This window comes from Nomascus leucogenys, chromosome 11 (genome assembly GCF_006542625.1).
Source record: "Nomascus leucogenys isolate Asia chromosome 11, Asia_NLE_v1, whole genome shotgun sequence".
Taxonomy (NCBI): domain Eukaryota; kingdom Metazoa; phylum Chordata; class Mammalia; order Primates; family Hylobatidae; genus Nomascus; species Nomascus leucogenys.
This window is the reverse complement of record NC_044391.1, coordinates 41,167,112-41,185,609: the sequence shown is the minus strand read 5'-3', so window position 1 is coordinate 41,185,609 and position 18,498 is coordinate 41,167,112. Positions and strand designations below refer to the sequence as shown.

The following is an 18,498-nucleotide window of genomic DNA, read 5'->3' as shown; positions in this document are numbered from 1 at the left end:
TCCTCTAGTGCTGGGCTACAGTTGCCATGAGTGCCCCACCTTCAGCTTGAGCCCCTGTTCATCTTCATCACAGGGTTGGGGTGGAGGGTCTCCTCCCATGCTGTTGTCTCCCCCTCATTGGTAGACTGCTGTCAGTTGTTACTTCCAACTGCTGACTCATGGTGAAGTGAAGGTGGGGCTGAAGGAGAAAGTGTTTTGTTGTTGTCAATCAGTTTCAGTTTAGGAAGTCCCTGTGCAGCTGATCTCAGGTGTGGGGCTTTCTCAGTATTCTGTACCCTCCTCCCTGAGACAATTAAATTTAGCCTTATATCTGGGGTTGATCTTGGGCAAGAGGCTCTTGCGTCTTCTCCAATGGTCAATGGCCTCTACGTAGTATAGGCATAGGATGCCAGGCCCAAGATGAATTCCTGCCTCTCCCTCTGTATTAAAAAAAAAAAAAAAAAAGAATCTTCTACTTTTCCTCCAGTTAGAGTGGCAATCTATATTTGAATAGGCCCTGGAAATGAGAAGTTTTGCTACCCTTCTGCCAGAAGCCTAAGTCTTTTGCTTCATAAAAAAGAAGGTCTAGGGAAGGAACAGGGCTTTATACCTCCCTCAGCACACACAAATGTGTGATGACCAGTGTCTCTTCCTCCCTTACTCTGCAACAGGTGACATAGTGTCAGACTTTTCTTGGAGAAGATTGTCCCTCTTTGAATTGAAGTTATCTCATTGTCTTGGAATCTCAACCAGCTCTCTGATGGGCTCTAAAATATCATTTCCTTACTGTAAGAGTGGAAATGACATCTTTGCATCTTTCTCTGTCCTAAACAAAAGCAGAAACCTCCAAGGACTTTACATAAAGAAAATCCACTCAAAGTGTAAAATACTGTCTTCATAATCATGTCATTTAATCCAACAAGTCACAATCTTAGTTTTCTATTGAATATAATCTAAATTGGAATCAAATGAAGTTCGCTTGGAGGATGAACTAATTTTATTTTATAGTGTAGCACTTGATGCCTTATCATTAGATTGCTACCTTTATATTATTTCACAGTAAGATCAACGCAAATAACCCTCCCTGGATTTAAACATCCCATCTTCTCAGAAATAAAATCATATTTTCTCATGGTTTAGGCTTTACACATATACACATACATACAGCTATCAGCTTTACTTTTTTAGCTAATTTGTTTTTTACTTGCTTAATAATTGCCATGATGTGGGTAAGTGCTTTGCATCCTGGATAAAGTTATGTTGAACAAAAAAATATGTATTTTGAAATATTATAAAAAATTCCTTTATAAAATAAGATGCATTTAATTTTAGAATGTAACACAATTGACTGATGTTCTTATTATTTTTATTACATCAGAAGTTATATCATAAATTAACAATGGTCTTGCAGTTGTAGGTGAGTAGGTATTCATTGAACACTTGTAGTTGGATTTGCTAGTATAATCTACACTGAACTAACACCAAAAAAAAAAAACTCTTTAAAAATCCGGGCACGGTGGCTCACGCTTGTAATCCCAGCACTTTGGGAGGCCGAGGCAGGCGGATCACGAGGTCAGGAGATCGAGACCACGGTGAAACCCCGTCTCTACTAAAAATACAAAAAAAAAAAAAATTAGCTGGGCGTGGTGGCGGGCGCCTGTAGTCCCAACTACTCGGAGAGACTGAGGCAGGAGAATGGCGTGAACCCAGGAGGCGGAGCTTGCAGTGAGCCGAGATTGCGCCACTGCACTCCAGCCTGGGCGACAGAGCGAGACTCCGTCTCAAAAAAAAAAAAACAAAAAACACTTCCATTACTTTTTTTTTTTTTTTTTTTCTGACCTTGATGTGTTACCTTGAGCAAGTCACTAACTCTCTGGACCTCTGGTTCCCCATGTCCCCACATGTAAACTTCGAGGGATGAATTAAATCATCTTTTAAGATCTCTTCCAGTATTATGACTTGAGGTAAATAAAGATAGCCAATGAAATAAAATATCAATTTACTACTTTGGGGCCCTCTTTTTCTCTTTTCTGTAAACTGTGATGGCTAAATTTCAACCAAGATCTTTTAGATCCTCCTCATAAATCCCATGATTTCATATACTTCCTGTTACATGTGTCCACTTTTTCTCAGGTTACAGCTTTTCTCTAGGAAACGTGATTTTGGATACTCTAACAGAAGTAACAGTTGGAGAGTATTTACATTCTTCTGCTGAAAGTAGAAAAAATATTGATTGATTCCTCCCCTACTCTTCCCTTCCCTCTCCCAATCCTTGAATTCACATTTCTTAGCTCCATCCAGTTGAAGTGAGACAATACAAAATAGCAAATTTATTGCCACCTAGATGTTCCAACCAAATGGTTGGATGGAGAACTCTGCTTATGCTCCTGACCACCCCTTGGGCTTTACTGTAAATGAATAATGGCAGTGTTTACAGATTTCAAAACAGATGCAAGGAACACAAAACTACACTGCTTTCAAATTATTTTCGAATGAGTTCTGGATAAATGGACTTGCAGGATGAAAATGGGGTAGTAAGGGAAACTTAAGGAGAAGAGTATGCTTGAGCTTTGATCTGAAGCTTGAAGCACTGAAAGGTACAAAATTGGTCCAAACTGGCATTTCTTCAGCACAGCCTTGAAAAATGTGAGATGAAATTAGTAACAAAAAAAGTCCATAAGAGGACATGATCATCTACACTTAGGACACAGTGGGTGGTGAGAAATGGTCACTCTGAAATAGCTTTTTAAGGCTACTGAAAATTATGCAAGTATTCAGGTTTTATAAAGTTCTGAGTTTCTATCTTCTCATGGTTTTATAATACTAAAAATATTTTGTTAGATCTATTTCTGAAGTATGTTAACTATTTGGCTATCATATACTTTCCGAATATAATCCCAACATTTTTTGCCTTTGAGTGTTATGTTTTTGACCATCAAAATTAAATTTTTTTCTATTAATAAGTACTTTCTACTTTGGTTTATTACTTTGGTGCTACATTTAGAAAATCCTTCCCAGTCCTCTAAAATTATATAAATATTTAACTTTGTTGTCTCCCAATGCATTTAAGCATTTTTGTATAAATACTCAATTTTATATTAATTTTGGCGTATGTTAGGGAATGTTAACACATCATTCTAGTTCTATTTATTGGGCAAATAATCCTTTCCATTAATATGAAAGGTCAACTAAATTATATACCAAATTCTTATATATTCTGTGTTCCCTGTTCCTTCTTGCTGCACCACTGCCTGCATAATAATCATTCTGCTCCCTTATAGGAAAACTTTCCTTGCAACAACTTCCCTTACTTATTGCTTTTTAACAAATTTTCTTGGTACTTCTCACATGCATATTATCTCAGATAATCCTTAGTATATTTTGATATGTATTTGGAAATAAATCTATCCAGGTGTCAAATATTTAGTGAAATAAGCTATATTGTTAGTTCTGACTTCAGATAATTAAACAACAACAACAACAATGAAAACTAGTTCTCTTTGCAAATAAAAATTTTCTTTACAAATCTGAAGTCCTTTAGTGGACTTCTTACTTATTAATGAATATTTTATACAGTTATTTCAAGTTAGAAGTATGTGAAAACTTGCATTCAAATGAAACTGTTTCTATTCAAATTAAACTATTTATCATTTTATGATTACCAAAATATCTAATAGTCTCTCCTTGGTAGATAATGTGATGTGACTGCCTTTGCAAAGCAATTATGTCAACAATGTTTTATTTACAAGAAATAATATGCTATCAATTGCTTTATCCCTTTGTGTTCTTTTTTTTTGAGATGGAGTCTTGCTCTGTCGCCCAGGCTGCAGTGCAGTGGCGCGATCTTGGCTCACTGCAAGCTTCGCCTCCCAGGTTCACGCCATTCTCCTGCCTCAGCCTCCAGAATAGCTGGGACCATAGGCGCCCGCCACCACGCCTGGCTAATTTTTTGTATTTTTAGTAGAGACGGGGTTTCACCGTGTTAGCCAGGATGGTCTCAATCTCCTGACCTTGTGATCCGTCCACCAGGACCTCCCAAAGTGCTGGGATTACAGGCGTGAGCCACCGCGCCCGGCCTATCCCTTTGTGTTCTTCTGACATATCCATAAGGCCAGTCTTTCTTGTAGAATAAGGAGGCTGTCATTGTACCAGTTGGAGAGGTACAAAGAGTATCTCTAGAGAGAATCATCGCCTTGTCTGATGCATTATGTTTCGATTTGTGCAGATTCTTTCCTGTAGTATAACTTACTGATTTCTAGTTGTTAAGTGTGAATGAATGTATCACATCACTTTTCTCCCTGAGAAAGTAGAAAGGAATCAGACAGTGAAAGGAAGCGGGACAAACAAAGCTCTAAATTCATTTATTTAACAATTTTACCTGATGCTAAAACTGATTCAATTACCTCTAACAATCTGGCAAAAACTAAATTTTTATTAGGCTTTATACTTTTATCCTTTATTATTCTAGAATGAGATCTTATCTTCTCCAGGTTTTGAAGGAAATTTAAAATGTTCTATCTTCCCTGGAGAAAGTGTCATGAGTGAACTATAAGCTAAAATCTAGGGGTACTCGTGTCTTTGGATAAGGAGTAATTGTTCTTCTTTTCCCTTTCAGTTTCTTCTTTGCGGCATTTGTGGAATATTGTGCGCCAAAAAAAAATCAGGACTTGTCGTAAGTGTTTGATTTGTTTGTATTGTGCATTGAGGTGTATGAAATGTAAAATTTTAAAATAGAAATGATGACTAGCCAGCTTTCATATGCTGAATATTGCTAGTTTGAAGCAAAAAAAAAAAAAAACTGGCAAATAAATCCTGCCTTTTCTGTTTTCAAAGAAAACCATCAAAATTATTAGAAACTATGACAAAAGCCCACCTATGTAAAAAAAACTTTAATAAACTCTTTAAATACCTGAATATGTAACCTTTAATGACTGCTACGGATGACAGTCTCTAGTTTTCCAATTTGGAGACTGCCAGACAATCGCCTGAATCCTTCAGTAAGCTCAAGTAGATAAAGCTTCAGCCCATGAGAAATGTAACCGTTTAAATATGGAACTGGGCCTAAGGATTATTGGCTTTCGTTGACTGTGAAGCAAGTTTTGCGAAGCAGCGAGACAGCTGTGTTGCTATGGTTACAGTTAATTCTCAGAGATTTATTTTATTTTCTTTTATTACTGTGAATGCACACATAAGTGTTTTCAGATGTTTTCTGGTACTATAGTAGGTTTCTGGGGTATGGAACACACTCCCAGTTAACTCTGATATTGGCTGGATGAGACACACTGCATGCTGAAGTGTGGATTCCCCATCGCCTTTCATGGTTTTTTATAAGGGTTTGGAAATAAGGAAAAAGTGTGGTTTATTTTACCAAGTATTATGGAAAAGAACATAGACACTTACAAATTGGCAAAATTAATACTACACAGGGACCCTAGGAAGTGGCCTTTGAGCATAAAAAGAATTCTCCAAGGTGAGGCCAGTTATCTGAGCAGATCAGGGAATGGGAAGCATTGCAGTTATTTTTATTTGACCCCTTTTTCTAATCACATCTTTCTTTGTGAAAACATCTATTATGACAAAAAGGCTAAAGCCCTCACTGCTTTAGACAGCAATTTTAGGTGTAATTTTTAAAAATTACATAAAGGGAAAAATGAAACCTTTAGGAAAAAAGTGTATTTTTTCAGGCTTGTAACTTGCATTTATGATTCTCCCATCATTCTTTAGACATGGTCTTCATTCTTCTTATGGTCTTCCTCTACCAAGACTCTTTATGACTATGTAGGAACAACTCCTTGGGAGAAAGCAAGTAAACAAGCAAGGAAGCATGACAAAAAGAAAGAGAAAGAGAAAAAAGAAAGAGAGAAAGAAAGAGGAGGGAGGGAAGGAAAAAACAAAAAAAGGAAGGAAGAGGCTTTTTGTTGTTGTTGTTGTTTTATACAAAGGCAATAGTGGCACTTCTCTTTCTCTTATAAATTACAAGGAAAAAAATGACGAAATCTGATTTTTTTAAGAAACTACCACCCAGGTGGTAGCTGTACCTACTATTAGAAGGTACATTATCCTCTGTACTTTCTAAGGTCCCTATTGATGGCATTTAACTATCAAGATTTTCTACATTTTAATGAAATTTTTTTTAAAAATTTCACTCCAAATATATCTGGAGTCTAGAGTCTCTAACCTGGTGAAATTTGAAAATAGTATACGGTTACAGATTTAAACATTTTAATTCCTGGATAAGATTGTTTTATTAACACATGTTAATGAGGTGTCATGCCTTTAAAGAATTAATCAGAATGACATCAGGAAAGACGTGGGCTTTCCTGTGATAGAAAACTAAAGGTATTGTCTACTTTCTCTATAACAAGAATTAATTATTTGAAGCTAGATTGTAATATCTTTCCGTATTTTCAGAGAATGAGTAAACACCAAAATATATCCCCAAAGAACAGCATGACATCCAAACCTACTTTAAAATAAAATATAATTGGTTAATTCTACTAGGCATCTTGAGCTACAAGTTTACACTTAGTAGGATGATTTAATTATTTGGTAACTGATCTCCAGTATTATATTTAATCAAGTATAAAAAGATTTTACCCATTCATTATTGGATTTTTAGCTCTGATGATATTTACAGATGCAATAAGGAATGCTGAATTAAGTTGAAGAAATGAAATTAACTACTTGTAGTTACTGACATGACATATTCTCAAGAAGGCCTTCTCCAAAAATCTTGGCTGGGCTAAATTCTTCTCCTCCCTACTCCTAGGGCAACCCATATATCCGTTTCTTAATATTTATCATGCCATGTTAAAATTCTGGATCTTCTCTTTCACAAGATTTTTTTTCATCAGATTTTTGGTCTGAAGAGGAATTATTATGAATGATTGATTGTAATGCCAGCAGCTGCTGCACTCAGGGGCTAACAAATGCTAGGTGCTCAGTAAGTGCAGGCTAAACTCAACTGTCAATGAAAAATAATATCTGATAAAATAAAATTAAATGTTAAAGTGAGTTACAAAGCTGTTTGACCTGGGGAATTATAGCAAAGGAGGAGATCAATAAAGTCCAGGTTAGGACTTAATTTGTGCCTTTCATCCAGGAGTCTAAGGAAGAAGCAAAATTATTTCCAGGAAATGAAAAATATCACTGATGTGGGAAGGAGTAACCCATATTGAAGGACAAGAAAGGTGACTGGAATAAGACTGTGTTCCAGAGAAGAATGGAAATTAGATTGCATAATTCAATTAGTATCATAGTATAAAGTATCATGAAAGCCCATAGAAGAATTTAGACCAGATGCAAAAAGAAAATATAATTATTAAAGTTATTTGACTAGCTAATTAAATTTATTAAATATTCACAAAATATTTACTTCTCAGAAAGCATTATTCTTGGTTCTGCCAGGGATCTTATGATAGTTGTTGATTAAACCCCCTTAGCTCTATTAATAGACACCTAGATCCAACCAATAGTAGGACCAAAAGCAAAGCCACATCATCTGTTTCTCTAAAACAAACAAACAAACAGTATTTTTGGAACTCCTATTGTATATTCTTCAATGATAGTGCCACAAGTAATAAAATATTTGTAATATATAGGGGTCAGTTCATAGGAGTCCCTAAAGTACTTGTTTAGGAAATACATGCACAACGAAATATGAGTGAACTTTTTTTTTTTTAAAAAAAAGAGATTTAACTAAATTTCCTAAGCTCACATAGGTAGGAAGATATAAAGATTTGAAGTTAGGTCGAACTAATGACAATCCAAAGAGAAGCTATTGAGATATTTTTGAAGGACTGACACAGTGAAAGTAGATTTTGAATCAGAAAAATCTGGGTTTGGTGCCTAAATTTAGTGTTAGCTATTTACCATTCATTTTTCTAAAACGTATGTTACTATCTCAGAGGCTTGCTGGGAGTGTCAATTGAGATGATATCTGTTAAAGTTCCTAGCGTAGTAGCACACGGCAGATGTTAAATAAATATTTAAATCTAAATCTACCTAGAAGATAAATTTTGTTTGCTTCAGAGTTTTCATAAGCTATATCCTTGGCTTTAATATAGTCAGTTATCAATTTCTGAAACGCTGTGGTATACTCCCTCTGTCTACAGTGAGTCAGAGTGAATAGAAACTTGGCTAAAAAAAAAAAAAAAAAAAAAAAAAAAATCTCCTGTCCTCTGTGAAGCACCAAAACCACCTTTTTCTTCTTTATTGTAGGTTAGTCATCATTGACGTGCAGACCGACAGGGCAACTGTGTTCTGGTCAGGTTTGCCTTTTCAGCTTTAACGCTGCCTTTCTTTTTCTTATCAGATGATCCTGTTTTCAGCCTGCTGTATCTGTGGACTCATTGGGGGCATCCTGAATTTTCAGTTCCTCCGGGCGGTCACGAAGAAAACTTCCTCCCTATACCCTCTGCACCTTGCCTCCATGTCTCTCGCGTGCATTGGGATCGGGGGCTGCACTCTCTCTTCCTGGCTCACTTGTCGACTAGCCAGTTATGAACAGAGGAGGATGTTCTCAGAAAGGGAGCATTCCCTGCATCACTCTCATGAAATGGCTGAGAAAGTGAGTTTTGTACCTTATCCTCTCACTGCTAGCACATGATGAAGACTGAAGTCCACTCTGGGTGAATCAACTTGAAACTTTAGATCATAATTTGAGGAATCAGATTTTATATTTTTGGCTCTATTGGGTTAAGAATAGAAATTTTATTTTTTTTCTCTGCAATTCATGGGCACACCTATTTTCAACAAAATTTTGTAGTCTCTCTGTCTATTCAGAAACACAGTGCCTAAAATCGTATTTCATAAAATATTGAATACCTTATAAATATGGATTTTTATGTATTATACTGAGGAAAAACACAGATACTAAATACACTCTCCACTCAATAATGCCAGTTTTAGAAATTGCATGAATTCCCTTTTCTAGCTCTTCCCTTGTTCTTTTAAGGAGATGCATTTGATTATGTAAATTTGATCTTCAAGTATAAAGGGGCTTTTTAATAAGGTGACAAAAAGCCTTGTCTATCAGTGCAGATATTACAGTCCATATAAAGCTTCATTTAATTCTCATGTAAACTTATGCATATTTGGATAGCTTTGCCTGTATTTTAAACAGTTGTCCTTGCATAATTGTTTCATGAAACCCATATAAATAGGAAGTTAAATTAATTGTATAAAAGGATAAATGGTATAGTATGATGTCTGTGTTTCTATTACATTTTGCACGTATTCCTTAATTCAGTTTCTGCTACTGGATCTAGTAGAGAAAAGAGGAAACATTTGTAAAATAAACTCACCAAGGTAATGACCACATTATATTTTGCTTCATATCATGGAAATAAAATTGCACAAGCACAGAGGAGAATTAATAATAGCAAGACTTACTGCACATTTCTTTAGAATGTTATTTTGAAGGAAAAATATGTATTCTGTAGTGTTTCCATTTTGTGTACCATCTATACATTCAAATAAGGAGAGCAAGTGTTCTCAAATTGACTCAAGGAAGCAATTTTAAACAGAGCTATGCATGTCCTTCATTAAAGAATTAATAATATACATAGCAAGACTCCAGTAATTTAAAGAAATGATTGTTAAAAATAGATGATCATTTTATATGTATATATGAATAGTGGCTCTTTTGTGCTTTATTTTATACTAGTCTGATTTAGTTTTCTGTATATATTTGTACAATATTTATTGTATGATTGTTATATTTATATTAGAGATTGAGGGCTATTGAAATAACCGACTTGCCCAGCTGCCCGGTGGTGCCCCCGACACCAGAGTTACCTACAAGGTACGCTGATTTCTAGGGAGTTACCATGTTGTAATGTCGCTGCAGAAAGCACTACCCCTTCCAGAAAGCCATGATGTCAACAGATCAGTCTGAACTGATGTTGTTTAATGTTTCTCAAAGTATCGCTTTCATAAGCGCTTACTTTGCAGAGCTGACATAAACCTACATGGCCGAGTCTTGCAGCTTGAAAGTTGGTTGAGTATTTAAAATACTCAGCCTGCCTATAAGCATCCAAACACATTTCTGCTTGGATGATTCATGACTCCTTTTATTGTCTACTACTTCATGATTCTGACTCAGTATAATCATTCATGGGCCAGAGTTCTGTTTTTAATAATAGATATGTCTGGATAAAGACAAACTGTGTATTTCCCTCATGCTAAAATTGCATGAGAAGATGGCCAAAGTTGGACACTAATACAGTAAAATTTTGGTATGAAAAGATTCTTCTTATAAAATTATCTTATGTGATACATTTTAAATTTAGTTCCCATGTTTCAAATTGCTAAAAATAAATATTAATGGTTCTTGGTTTGCTCAAACAAAGTAATTGGACATACAGAAAGTCACATGGATACTACGGCCCATTTGCAGAAAGCCCATTTGCAAATAGTCACATTGGTCCAGCTCAAATTTAAACCACAATCTTCCTATTAAATTAAGCATGCCTATTTGCAATTTTTTTTTTGCAAACTGGAGACTCACTCATTTTAAAACTAATTTTCACTCTTCTTTCCTATCAGTGATTTTACTGTGTTTATGGTAGAGTGAATTCAGTTAAGAAAATTCTTTTTTTGTAAAATTTTAAAAAATTGTTTTACTAAGTTCTGCAATAAAAGGTTAATATAACAGATTAACTTTTTATCATTTCTAAGCAGTTTTTGAGTGGGATGTCATTGTAGAAGGAGAAAAGTCTCCTAACGGGTTTATGTAAATTTATTAGAAATTTGATTTTTCTCCTAGTAGGTAAAATAGGAAAAGTAAATTTTGTTGAAGATCATTGGGGGTGGGGGGTGATTCTACCTATTTTGCCATCAATGGTGAGTTCCTCAATGAAGCCTCAAATCAGATTTCTGAGCTATACACTTAATTCCAGCATATAACCGTAATATATTTTCAGATTTTTCATCACATACATCTCTAGGAGAATTTCACCATGTACATCTCTAGCAGATTCTCCAAACAGAGCTAGATAGAAATAAAATAATTGAGAAAATAATTTCCACTTGTAATTTTTTTTTTCTGCTCTGTTGCAAATAGGCTTGTTCAAGCATGGAAAGATGCTGCCAATTTATTTTTAGATAATTTTATCAACATATTTTTAGTATGGTGCTCTAACCATTACAATATGAATGGGCTTCATATCCCATTACTTTTTATTGTGTTGGGAAGGATTTAATATTTAATAAAACATATGAATTAAAAGCATCAGAATTTTTCATAATGTATTTCATATAATTGAAAATGAAACTTTTAATGATAGTTTGTCCTTTGTATCTATATTTTCGTGCTTTTCTATACAGTTTTACTTATTAACTTTTTAGTAATTGATCCATTAAAAACATGTTAAGAGACTTCACTGTTTTTGCTTCTTACTGGAAGAGTGATAGTGTCATGAAAAACAATCTTTCCCACTATGATTTTTTAGTGATCCATAGTTACAAATGAGCAATAATGCCCTTGTAGGCCTTTTTCTGTTCTTAGCAAAAAGGCCACACATTTTCCTATAGAATAAAGGTCACCTCTAGAATGCATTGGCACTTTGTTGACATGCTCAGCAGAGTCCATGCATTAGAAAAACTTGCGCATTTAACCATCTTCTTCTTTCTAGGCGAGGTCTTTCCAAAACTGAGTTGAAGAAAGAAAGAGGAAACTCAGGAAAGTGGGGAGAGAATGGACTGTTGTTGTGGATAGAATATTTTGGTCTAACTGATTCTTACTTCAGCATTTTCATGTGCTCCAAGATGCCATGAAATTTTAGTTCCTCAAATATAACAGCAATATCCTTGTCTCTCCCCAAAACTTAGCAAGTTTTTCAATGGATTGAAATTTCTGTTTTGCAAACTCATTAATGAAAACAATGTCTTACTCTGAAAGCGAATTTTAATTAATCATGTCATTTTTCTAACAGGAAATGACAGACAACATGAGCAATGGAGGACCACAGCTGATATTTAATGGAAGAGTATAATCAATGTTTTAAAGAATTGAACACTTTTAAGGATTTTCATGAGGCAATGAGACACCAAAGGACTAGAAAATAAAACAGTTTTTGCATTTGCATTTGTCTCTCCTGAGCATCCACTAAAATTTTTCTTCCTAAAAAATATATTGCCTCACTGGTTTCTCCACCCTTTTTTATGGGGTAAAAAACTTTCCAGAAACATTCTAGTACAATAATTTCAAGATGCTTTCCAGATTGTTCTAAAGAAGACTTTTCAGGAAAAAGAAATAGTAAAACAGAAATAAAATGCATATTCTATACAAACACTATTTGACTAGCATGATTATTATATTTGTAATGACATATTTCATATGAGTAATTGAAAAGTGCAAATGTCAAGAAATAAAAATAACTTATTGATGTCTTTGTTTTGAAAGACAGATGGCTTCAAGGATGCTACAATTCAAAACCTCAGTAATGCCTTGTTATAAAAACATTGTAATTATTTTCAACTTATGAATGAAATATATTTCATAATTTATTTGTAAATGACAAAAAACCTCACGCATAAAAAAGAGACTTTTTAGAGAGAGAGAATACTAATCTATATGGTATTTTTGCATTTTTGCACAAAGAGTGAAAAGTTATATGTGAATATCATTTAAGAAAATAAACATGTTTTGATCATACTGTGCAGATTGATCTGCATGTTCATGAATGAGCCTAAGAATAAAGTATGTGTGTGAATGTGTGTATATATACTGTAAATATAGAACATGTATACAGCATATATTATAGCATACATGAATGTAAATAGGTATTAGAAAAGAAATTGTGATGCTGTCGGGGTAATATTAAGATTCTACTCCACTAGAAATGGGAAGGCAATTGCTCAAGGCTCTTCTATGCCCACAAAACCACATGTTTAATTTCTACTAAAATTGCCCATTTTTCTTCTTTTAATTAGGTTTTGTGTAAATATCATTGTGGCTGATATTTATGAAGATGAGTGATCTGAATAGTGTAGTGTACAGATAGACTACTTATTTGACTATTTCACTATGATTATAGTATTTATGTATAGCAATTAAAATTAATTTATAAACGAACATGACTTTAATGACATAGTTCCATATTTATAAAGACATCATGACTTAAAATTATTGATGATATTGATATTTCAAACACCTTGCAGTCCGATTAAATGATACAAAAGGGCAGATGATGTAACCCCCCAACAATGAAGTTATAATTACCTTTGCTATAATCTAATTTAGGTGTTTTGTTTTACAATTCTCATGAAATAATATAGGCAGTCCATATATAAGAAAGCCTACATCCAAAGATCCTGAAAGAATTCTTTCAGGAAAAAGTGAAAAGATAGGCTAACCTTTATATAGCTAGATTCAATCCTTTCCTCTAATAATGGAATGTTAAAATAGCAAACAAGAACAACACATATAAGTGAAAAAACAACATATATCTGAATATATTTATGAGAATATAACCTCTGGCAACAGACAAAGAAATCTATTATTTTTAAATACATAAATCTCACTATATTGTATACTTTTCTTTTTCCCCAAATCTAATCAATTTTCATGTCATTTTTATGAGTTACTTATTGAACCAAAGGTAAATTAAAATATTTAGTATCCAGTATGAGAATATAATTTATAAACAAAACATGAGTTTTAATTGTGCTAACACAGTAATAATAATTCAAGTTAATGAAAATTTGTAGGTCTTTTATTTTATAGCAACATGATCATCATTTAACCTATTTAAATCAGCTCACTTAAAATTCTGGCTGTCATCTATTCAAGAGAAATAACTGGACTCTTCTTGTTTGGTGCAGTTTTTGAAGTCTCCCAATTCCTCTGGATAACTTCATTGCCTAGTAGGTTACAGAAGTTACCCATAAATGCAACCTCATATAGTGAATCAACATCATAACTATTCATTCAATGCCACAAACAGGCATGATCTTTGCCAGTGAAAATCTAAATTACATCATGAAGATATTTGTGTGTGTATGATCCTACTGAATTCATGCAAGGATGTAGTTTTGTACTGAAAGAATAAACACTGACTCTAATTTTCAGTAGCATTTCTCTATAAACATGTTTGTTCAATACAAAATTATAATACATCAGAAAAATGTTGTAATGCCTTTTGAACTGATCTATGACATAACACATTAAAGGACAAAAGGAGGCATATCACTTTGATGTATAGTTAAAAAGAGACGGCATCATCACAATTATTCAAATAGTTTACAGTATATGTTTAACCAAGTATAGATATATTTTTAAATATGATTATTTCTACCTAGTGTTTTCAAAATTGAGTTTAGAATGATTTACTTGGGATGTGCAGCGATTCTTTTTTAGATAAGTGGGGGATGTTAGGAAGATATTGTTCAAGTGCTTGAAACTTTAATTTGGACAATACATTGAACCATATGCTGGAATGTTTTAAGTGACTACCTTATAGTTTTAGTATGAGCCTATCCTTGGAAGAAAGTAAGGTGATATTAAATTAGAAAAACGATGTGAAACTGGAGTGGTGGTATACTTTGGACCATATCAAATAAGTAGAGGTATTATAAGCATAAAAGAATAAAACTGGGCTCTCTTTGGAAATTTTAAACATATATGTGTATGTGTGTATATATATACACATATGTGTATGTATACGTATATACATACACACGTGTGTATGTATACGTGTATATATACACACGTGTGTATGTATACGTGTATATATACATATGTGTATGTATATGTGTATATATACACACGTGTGTATGTATATGTGTATATATACATATGTGTATGTATATGTGTATATATACATATGTGTGTATGTATATGTGTATATATACATATGTGTATGTATATACATATACATACACACATATGTATATATATGTATATATACACACACAATGGTTTGGAAGTGGAACATGAAATGATAACTCTACTGACATGTCTATAATAAAATGATGTGCTTTGAAACTACGTATGGTGTTGGCTTTCTTTTCATTATAATACAGAAATGGCTTCCCCAATAGCTACATGAATAAATGTACTATTCTGAGAGTGGCAAGGGATGGCCTGCTGTGAATGAGGGAAAAGAGACAGTCACAGATGAAGGATATAGAATTAAATAAGAATATTATTTGAGATACAAAAGCTAGAATATGTTCAAGTATAGACAGAGACTGGTTGAAGACATCAAACAAAATGATTATAATAAGAATGTGAAGTCCCTGAGGGCATGAGAAAATAAGACACAGATCATATGAGACAGAATTTACTACAGTAGGACAGAGACTGCAGGTGATGTCACAAATTAAACCACAATATTTAGACAACTCTGAAGGCCTACTTGAGTTTGTCAAATTGGTTGTTACTGGCATTTGGGCTGGATAATAACTCATTATGCAGACTGTCCCACACATTTCAGGCCATTTAGCATCTCTCATCTCTACCCACTAAATCCCAGGAGGACACTCTTATCATTTTAATAACCAAAAATGTCCTAACAAGTGTTTACCTGTTTCTTTGGTAGGGAGATATTAGCCACTTAAGAACCACTGAGGAAATCCTTTGAACATAATCCAGAGCAGCCAATTTTAATGCTACCTATAAGTGAAGACTTGAATGGCTCAAGGTCATAAACTCACTGTTCTAAGGTCTACCTACACTGTCTAATATGGTAGCCACTATCCACATGTGACTATTTAAATCTAAATATAAATTAATTAAAACAAAAGAATATTTTTGTTTTTCAGTTTCTCCATCAAACTAGCCATATTCCAAGTGTCAAATAGACATATATGGGCAACAGTTACAGAATATCCCCATCATTTCAGAAAGATCCATTAGCTAATGCTAGTCAAAAGCACATAGAGAGGAACTTCCAATTTCCTTCAGTCCTTGTACAAATTCTTGCACAATTAACCAATTATCATTCCAATTGAAAATATGAAAAGAGTCAGTAAATACTCCATGGAATTTGAAAGGTGATGTACCAATTACAAATCCATGAACTGGGCAGGGCGTGGTGGCTTATGCCTGTAATCTCAGCACTTTGGGAGGCTGAGGTGAGTGGATCACAAGGTCAAGAAATCGAGACCATCCTGGCCAACATGGTGAAATAATTTTATTAAAGCTATAGCTTGGTTTTTAAGCAGTATACTACTTGTGAAATGCATTTTCATTCCTAGTAAAGAACTCTTGTATTCAATAAATTGTTTTCCTGGCAAAGGGAGTAAAAAGAATGGTGAAACCCCATCTCTACTAAAAATACAAAAATTAGCTAGGCGTGGTGGCATGTGCCTGTAGTCCCCCCTACTCAGGAGGCTGAGGCAGGAGAATCACTTGAACCCAGGAGGTGGAGGTTGCAGTGAGCCAAGACGGCACCACTGCACTCCAGCCTTGTGACAGAGCGAGTCTTTGTCTCAAAAAAAAAAGAGAAAAATCCAAAAACTGAGCAAAACTTGTAAAAGCTAGCAAATGTGGTAGAACAACCCATAATAAATTAGAAATTTTTTTCGATATTTCACATTTAAAAAGTTCTGCTCAGAAAAATTCCACTAAATTATTAAATATTATATGCTTGACAAGCAAAATGAGATGTTGGGTAACCCCTATTTTTCAATATTTTTACTCTACCTATTACATGTGTCAAAGGATACCCTGAATTTCTTGTGCTTAGGGATGTGACAATAATAAATACATGGTCCTCCACTTTATTCTTTGACTTAGTTCAAAAATGGTGTATTTAAAAACCTTACATCCCAAACTATTTTCAAAGATTATTTAGCAAACATATTTCAGAAACTTATAGGAGCATCTTAAGTATCATTTAGTTAGAGCACTGTTTGCAAATAAAATGTCAGAAGTTGGCATCACTTCACTCTTTTCTTCTTTTAGTCATTTTTTTCTGGAAACATATATAATACTTCTTACTCAAAGTGTATGACAGCCAAGAAATTCAATTATTCCAAATCCATAAATCACAGGTTGTCAGTTACTCATAGCATGGGAAACCAATTCAGAAATTGCTGGAAATATGGATGCCTAGCAAAATTATACAGAGGAATTTCTTTTTTACTCCCTTTGCCAGGAAAACAATTTATTGAATACAAGAGTCCTTTACTAGGAATGCAAATGCATTTCACAAGTAATATCTTGCTTAAAAACCAAGCTATAGATTTAATAAAATTATTTCAATATTTTAACACTTCAATATTATTTACATCAACAAATTATAGTGAAAAGAGACTCCTTCATTTTAGGCAGAAGGCCTTCATTTAGTTGGAAATCTTGCCATCTTTGCCTTTCTCCACATCAACTAGGGACTATTGTTTTCACAAGATTTTCTTCACTGAAAGTCTCCACCTTCTTCAGCCACACAATACATTGCAAGCCTTTCCCCAAAGCTAAAAGTTATTATGCCACGGAAAATTGCCAAGAAGACTCTAGAACTTGCCTGAAACTTCACAGAAAAATCTAAAATGTTGTTAAAATTTCACCAAGTGTCGTATTAGCCGCAAGTAATCTCATGACTGCTCCTTAGTATCCAATCAGGGTATTGATCTCCACCTAATCATTCTATAGCATCCATCCCGGGAGTTGGGGTTGGGGGGTGTGGTGCACTAACAGATATCTCTTGAAATAGCTAGGGTCATTGCCCAGGAAAGAAAAGCTACTGACACCTTTGGGGGTGGCTCTATTAGCCAACACTACCCCTCACTCTGAACTATAAGTCAGCCTAAGGATGAGATAACACTCAACTGTGTAATATAGAAGTACTCTAAGGGCTTGTTTAGATAGTCATCTAAATGTCCACTCCTTTCATTACTATCCAAAAAGGCTTTTGAAAGCCAGACTTCTCTTTCTATCTTCTAGGTATATTAGTATTCTTCTATCAATCTCTAGGAAAACAAAATAAAAGCTTCAATGTTCTCTGTAATAAAATGAATTGCTGGAGAGAAGGTCAAGTTTCCAAGTCTCAATATACTTAGTAGTGGTAATATTAGCCTATTGCCATTTACCAGCAAAAAGGATGGTGGCACAGCAGGTGAAAATGAGCATTTGTCAAGCTCTATTTAGCAAATGCTATTACAATATACATTATCTATAAAGTTGAATATCCCTCTATGATATTAACATCACTTATTTAACATGAAATAAGAAATAGAATAAATAAGAAAACGGTGGGTAGACATCATTTTACCTGAAAAGTGAGATCATTTCCGATGGTACTCCTGAATCTTAAAGCCATTCAGCCAAATCATATAACATGTGTGTGTTTACGCACACACACGCACGCACACTCTCATACTTAGGTCCATAAAACAAACCAATTCTATCCCATATGAACCATTCTCCTTTATTTAATCTGCTTGTTTTGATTTTAGATTCAAATTTCTGGTTCTGTGATGCTGCCTTGATTTCAGTTTCCGGTCCCTGCACTTGAACCTGAGACTTCATCTCTCCAGTTGTCAAGCTTTGACAGCTACCTTCAGTCATTTCAC

The 18,498-nt window shown here is 34.3% G+C and overlaps 1 protein-coding gene across 3 annotated transcripts in view; it reads left to right on the top strand.

Moving 5' to 3' along the window:
- Positions 1-12,277, top strand: part of TMEM196 (transmembrane protein 196) — a 51,943-nt gene extending 39,666 nt beyond the window's left edge. For 2 of the 3 annotated variants that reach the window (XM_030822206.1, XM_030822205.1), the window contains exons 2-4: positions 4,595-4,651; positions 8,294-8,548; positions 11,916-12,277. In XM_030822206.1, the coding sequence (XP_030678066.1) occupies positions 4,595-4,651; positions 8,294-8,548; positions 11,916-11,975 (372 nt within the window). In that variant the 3' untranslated portion in view covers positions 11,976-12,277. Of the gene's footprint in view, positions 1-4,594; positions 4,652-8,293; positions 8,549-9,710; positions 9,785-11,915 lie in introns of all 3 variants that reach the window. The other variant, XM_030822204.1, reaches the window with a different exon arrangement.
- Positions 12,278-18,498: the final 6,221 nt, after the last annotated feature.